Source organism: Bidens hawaiensis, unplaced genomic scaffold (assembly GCF_021521415.1).
Source record: "Bidens hawaiensis isolate Kalapana, Puna unplaced genomic scaffold, B.hawaiensis_p1.1 tig00048575_1, whole genome shotgun sequence".
In the NCBI taxonomy this organism is placed as follows: domain Eukaryota; kingdom Viridiplantae; phylum Streptophyta; class Magnoliopsida; order Asterales; family Asteraceae; genus Bidens; species Bidens hawaiensis.
This window is the reverse complement of record NW_027498706.1, coordinates 69,174-75,766: the sequence shown is the minus strand read 5'-3', so window position 1 is coordinate 75,766 and position 6,593 is coordinate 69,174. Positions and strand designations below refer to the sequence as shown.

General features: G+C 34.1%; 1 protein-coding gene across 1 annotated transcript; it reads right to left on the bottom strand.

The window, feature by feature from the left end:
* Positions 1 to 1,099: 1,099 nt before the first annotated feature.
* LOC143597579 (protein NPG1-like) lies at positions 1,100 to 5,190 on the bottom strand. The gene is made up of 6 exons (XM_077076054.1): positions 5,020 to 5,190; positions 4,170 to 4,410; positions 3,539 to 4,078; positions 2,279 to 2,955; positions 2,051 to 2,198; positions 1,100 to 1,524 (listed from the first exon to the last, which is right to left on the bottom strand). Exons 1-6 carry the CDS (start codon positions 5,173 to 5,175, stop codon positions 1,205 to 1,207), a joined length of 2,082 nt encoding a protein of 693 aa, XP_076932169.1. The 5' UTR covers positions 5,176 to 5,190; the 3' UTR covers positions 1,100 to 1,204.
* Positions 5,191 to 6,593: the final 1,403 nt, after the last annotated feature.

Genomic DNA, 6,593 nt, shown 5'->3' with positions numbered 1-6,593 from the left:
AAGTTGGATATTCTCATTTTCTTATTTCATATTTTCCATTATATATATCGGAAAGTTTTGAGATGTTACAATTGAATCGATACAAGTTATGAAATCCACTCGAAAACCTACATAGTTTTTATTTATACATGCATATTTTGCAATTCAAAAGAATTACCAATAACTTTTTTATTTTATTTTTACATATATAAATGGATGGACAGACTAAACCATTTATGTTAGTAAACCGAGCACTAACATAGTGTTTGACATGTAGCAACAAAATCCATAATGAAATGGATCACTTTGTAAGAGAATGAAGAAACAAGGGGTTTAACATGTCAATAAAATAGAATCACCTGTTACACTAGAAACCTCATGTCCTATAAACACATCAAAATCATTCATCCACACCCACATGGTTTTTATTCATTTAATTCTCTCTTTTTCCCTACTTTCTCGACAACACTACCACTTCTGCCGCCACCACCACCGTCCGCCATCACCGCCGTCACCACAACCAACACCACCGCCACCGCTACCACCCCCGTTTTCATTGCCACTACCACCATCACGTCATCTCCGTCACCGCCATTACCATTTTCCATTTTGGTAAATTTTCTTTATATTGAGGCAGAGGTATTGTTGTTATTGTAGAATAATCATTCGTTTTTTCCCGCCTACCATTTAGCACATGATAAAATTTTCATTATCATAGATTAAGCAAGTAAGAAAATAGGTTGGTAATTATCTATTTCGATCCCTTATTCATTCCATTTACTTGTTTATTCCATTAATAATACTGAACATACCCAAACATTTATTAAACAGCTAGACATGTCATTCCAAGGTCACCAATTAATTTTACCCAATAATAGGCTCGCATACACACCACAACCAATCAATTTTACCCAATAATAGGTGATCACATAACACATCTTCTACTTTTCTACATCAACCCTGCATGCAAAACTGAAGATCTTACTTTTGCCCCTTTATTTTTGTGAAACTCTTTCTATATGTATAAAGTACACTATACTGATTTGTTTTTGATTGAATCTTGTACTATATAAATTATATATTACTTTAGTCCCGTGTCACCATGAATGCAATAAAAAAATCTTGTATCGCCCAATTTACTACAAGATAAACAAATATGACAAATGACTCCACACAAGCTAATTAAAAGGATAAAAGAATGGACAATTTATTTAACCACTTTGATTCAAAGAATTGAGTTAAAGCTCTCAATTGGATCAGATTCTTCAAGCATGGAAGCTGCTTGAAAGCTGTCAATGGCATCAGATAAACGCCCATCAAGTTTATGAACGAATCCCAAATGAAGCCAAGCCATACGGTTAGTGGGTTCAAGCCGCAGTGCATCTGAAAGCATGGTTCGAGCCACAGGCAACATGGGCAAGCCTCGATCTGACATAATGGCCCCGATCCTGATCTTGGAAGGTACATAACTAGTCTCTACTAGTAGAGAATTAACGTAGGTGGCCAATGCTTCATCGATTTCCCCACGCCTCTGGTATATTGTTCCTAGATGAATAACTTATGTCAGCACACGTTGCAGAACACGCAGAATATAATGAACCATTCATTTTTTTTTATTCTCACAATTTTTTCCTATAAAAAAATGGTATAAATGTAATGTTTATTGTTTCTCACAAATCTCTCTTGAAATCAAAGCCGTATGAAAATTTTTGTTCAATAAATTTTTATGTAAAAATACACGCATGTGTATGAAAGAATCACCCAGTTTAAAAAAGAAGAACCATAACTCAAAACTGGATTTATTTATATTTGTTCATTTTGTTTAGGGCAAATATTATAAAAGAACCAAATTATTTTTTACTTTTTCTCACAAAATCCCTTAACTTTATTTTTCATGTGAAAGTCTCTCTACTTGATAATTTTGAACATAAAACTCAATGACTTTATTTTTCACGTGAAAGGCCCTACATGCATTTGTTCGTTCGTTCGTTCGTTCATTCACTCGTTCGTTTTGTGCTATGCATAGAAAATGACTAATTTGCCCTTAAAATTGAAAAGTATGTCATTATACCCTCCGTATGCAGTGTTTCTGATGAACATTCTATAATTTCTCTAGCTTTCCCCAAGCATATCTCAGCATCCTTCCAACGCGCAAGACTCGAATACAAATTCGCTAAACCCTGCCACACTTCATACTCATTCACTCTATCATCTTCAATCTACAATACTCAAAAACAAGACATCATTATTCTTAATGAAATAACACAAACGAAATATTCTTTTATCTTTTAAAGCTAACCTGGTGTGTGGTTTGTAATGACCCGTAAGATTTCTTCTGCGCTTGTATCAACGCAAGCAAATGCCGATACGTTTCAATAGCATCCAAATGTCGTGACTGCGCGATCCTCAGTTTAGCTTTCAACCTCAAAAGCGGTCCTTGGTCCCACTTTGCGGCTTCATCCAAAGCCGCATCAATAACCACCTCCGCCTCCTGAAACCGTTGTTGGGCAGATAATATCAAAGCAAGCAGCCTCCAACCACGCAGCATTGATCCACCAGTTGCATCAATATACTGCTTTGATAACCTCAAAGCATTATTCAAATTCCTATGCATCGCGTACTGAATTGCAAGCTCAAACACCAGGTCCGAGTTCTCAGGCTCTAATTCAACCGCTTCTTCTAACGACTTTAACGCTTCGGATTGAAGACGCGAACGTTCGTAATCCGAAGACGAAACAATCGCTTGCTTGCCAAGGCAAAGCCCTAGTACACGAAGCGACACCCCTTTTAAATGATTGTTTCTAATTTTACAGTTATCAACCGCCCTTTGCGCATATTCGATTCCTTGTGCCGCAAGAAACCCGTCTTCACTGCATATTTTAGCAGCTAATAGTAATGGCATAATATCATCCGGTTTTTCATGTTTATGAAGTGCTTTCTTCAACAAATCTAGTACGGTTTTCCGTTGACAAATCCCTAGGCCAGTAAATGAATTGAAAGTTCAATGAATTGTTCATGAACCGTTTAATGGGAAATTCATTTATTTTCGCATATTTAATAAACAGACAAACATGAACAAAAGGTTTTGTTCTTTTTAGTTAAACGAACGAACATGAACGCATCGCTGGTTCATTCATTATGTTCTTGAATGTTCGTTTGTTTATGTTCATTTGTGTTTTATTAGTTTACGTTTATTTAAGTATGCCAGTTCGTTCATTAAAATTTTCATTAATACTTTCAGGCTCTGTACATGTTAATCAACTTTTAATAACCTTATTTAGGACCAACACAATCTTATTCACATTTACGTTCGTTCAACTATTTTCAGCTATGTTCATTCGTTTAAGTTTGTGAACCAATAAAGTTAAAATATTTTCACATTTACGTTCGTTCAACTATTTACATTTATTTTCGTCAATATGGTTTAACGAATGAACATAAGCGTGCATGTTAATTTACTTAACAAACGAACACGAACAAGAAAACTTCGTTCATTTAAGTGTTTGTGTTCATTCGTTTGTTCCATTAAAGTTAGACAAACGTTCACGAACACCCTTACCAATTCCATGACAACAAAGTGCCAATGTTTTCCAAAGATCGACACGATGAATCACTCCTGGAATCACCTCTTCAAGTTGTTTCGCTAAAACGGATGTTTGATTACAAACCGAGAGTGCAATCGTAAGATGTTCCACAACAGCTGGGTCCCACTTCGCCTTCCCGAGTGAAAACTTTCTCATCAAGATCATTAAGAGCAAAACAGCTTCTTCCAGGTTGTTTTTTGGAACATATGTGCCGTCGACATTAGTAGATGTGGAAGGCGGGCCGACTTGGACCCCACTATATAGTAAAAACATTGTGAAATTGTGTTGGATTCGTGCACAGCTGTCGTTGTTGAGGTTCCATTGAGTTAAGAGGGCGCGACGATAAGAGGAAACGGCTTCTTGGTAATTACCTGCTTCGGCCCAGAGCTGTGGGAGAAGCTCAACAGCTCGGCTAATTGTTTCTTGTAACTTGGTTTCAACAAACGCGTCGGGAATCCCTTGTGGGAATATTTTCTCTACGCCATCAAGCACTTTTTTACACTCTTCAGCAGCATCTATAGAAAGTTTGTGATATAATTTAAAGTAAATGATATATCTTTGTTGAGGTAATAACTATCTAATATATATAACTGAAAGAGTAGATACCATTTATTCTATTGAGTTTTTGAAGTGACTTTGTTTTCAAATATACGGCTTCAAGCACCAGATTCGCGCCCTGTTGTGGGCCCGACTCAGAGTGAGTGCTTGAATTTTTGGCCGTTTTGTCAATTGAAATTGATTGCAGGTTATGTATTGCAGCTTCAATATCTATACCGTCAAATATTCTAAGAGCAGCTTCCACATTACCTCTTTGATATTCCAATCTTCCAATAAGAGCCCTTGCTTCCTGTAGTTTTTTATTTACTAATCACATATATGTTACTAATAAACTATTTCTCAGTTTTAACAAGTAATGAGCATATACTACGTTTAATCTAACATATATATAATTTGTCACCGAACAAACTATAATATATTTGTACCATTTAATGGGCCATAAAGATTGGCATCAAAGGAAGATTTGCACCAACAACTTGGATAGGATTATGAGTACATATAAGTTTCAAACATAGCAGATTAAGCTCTCTTCTGAAAGTTTTGTTGGTTATAATTGTGTAATTATTTTAAATGTTCTGGATTTATACTATATAGATGGCAGGCATAGTGATGCAATGCAAGCTTATTGTTCACTTTCATATGTGTTTTTTAACATATAAAAATTTGACTAACATACTACATTGTTTAGTTTAGTTTTTACCATAAGAAAAAAATCCTAAATCCTTAAGATAGGATGCACTTATATTCAATAAACCTGCTACACAAAAATATTCATCTGATCAACACTTTTAAAGATTTCTAAGAAAGTCAAACATACTAAAAAAACAATGTTGGTATGTTATATCACGTGATCAAATCAAACCGAAATGTAGAGATTCTTATGCGTAAAATAGCAAACCTCGGAATTGAGGGATAAACCTTCACGCAATGCGGATTCGGCTTGATTGATATTACCGGCATTGAGCTTGGCCTCAATGGTATCTATTAGCACACAACCGCCATTTGCGCAAATTTTGCGTTCATCTTTTTCAACAAGCTGCGTGTCACCCGCCATTGTTCTTTTTTATGCAAGCACGTAAATCATCTAATGTATCCTGGAAGAAAGTGTCGAAAAGAAAAGATGATCATGAAATTAAAATGTATCAACAAAACAAAACAAAACCTTGGCATTGCCGTTGAGAATAAGAAATGGAAACCTTGGATGAAGAATGTGATGAGATCAAATTAAGTTACGAGAAAATGAAAAGTGAGACAAAATATGATATTCGTGAGGTCAAAAGGAATCAAGATCTGTGATTTGTTTTTAACCAGTGATTCTTACTTGAATGCACACCCAAACCATTCTCTTTCACCTAACTACATTACTTTTGTTTTTGTTTTAAGTTACGATTTATTTTTCTTTCAAAAACTTTTATCATATATAATATTTAGGGAAAAGTAAATATGATATCTAACTTAGATGTGAAACCCCCAAAACTACGTAACTTGATTCAAATCAAACAATAGTTAATTTTTATTTATTATATTTCTGTTTTCTCTTTGTCAGTTTTTCTTCCCCAAATTGTTACTTATACGCTAGTATATATCGATACCTCCTTCCACCGTTAATCAAAAATCCCTACTTATGATTTTTTTTTCCTGTTTTGTTTCTTATTTTATGTAAAGTAAAATGAAAACTTCATCTTTTCATATAATGCCATAGGCTATAAGTCAGTATTTTATGTTCAAAGAGAAAATTCTGAGTAGAGATTTATTTCAAGTTAATTTTCAATTAAACACCTCATGTTAAATCCTATTAAAGAAACGCATTTTGAGTAGAAAGAAAAAAAGAAAGAACGTCTGAATAAAAATTCTTAATTTAAAAATTCAAGAAGTGGTTTAGTCATTACGTTCATTGGATGTGTTAGCTTGGAGAAATATCAACACAAATGAATGTCCAGTACATGATTAATTTAAGGAGGCAAAAGAGCCTTTTTTTTTTATCTTTGCATCGATTGTGATGTATATAATTGAGGAAAAAGATTGCTTCGAAGTCACCGGTGGATGAAGAAATTGAAATTTTAATCTGCAAATTACCCTCTGCAAATATATATGAATCTCGTGAAAGACAATGAGGATGAGAAATTGATAGAAACAAAACATGATTTAATTTAAATTTCAATTAATTTAGATCAAAACTACGTAGTTTTGTGGAGTTTCACATCTAAGTTAGATGTGTAAGAGCATTCTCATTCAAGCCCTCATATTATGTGAAGGTGTTTTTATAATTTAGAGAGTGATTCAGAGAGTTGTGAGTGAAAAGTTTTTATATTTTAGAAAAAGTAGTGATTTTTCTGTATATTTGAAAAGTTACTGTTCCCCCCCTAAAATTTTTTAATATATTTTGATAGTGGTTGTGAGTGGAGGAAAGAGAAAAGGTAATGATAAAATGTATAAAAAGTATTATTTAATTGAAATTGAGAGAGAAAATAA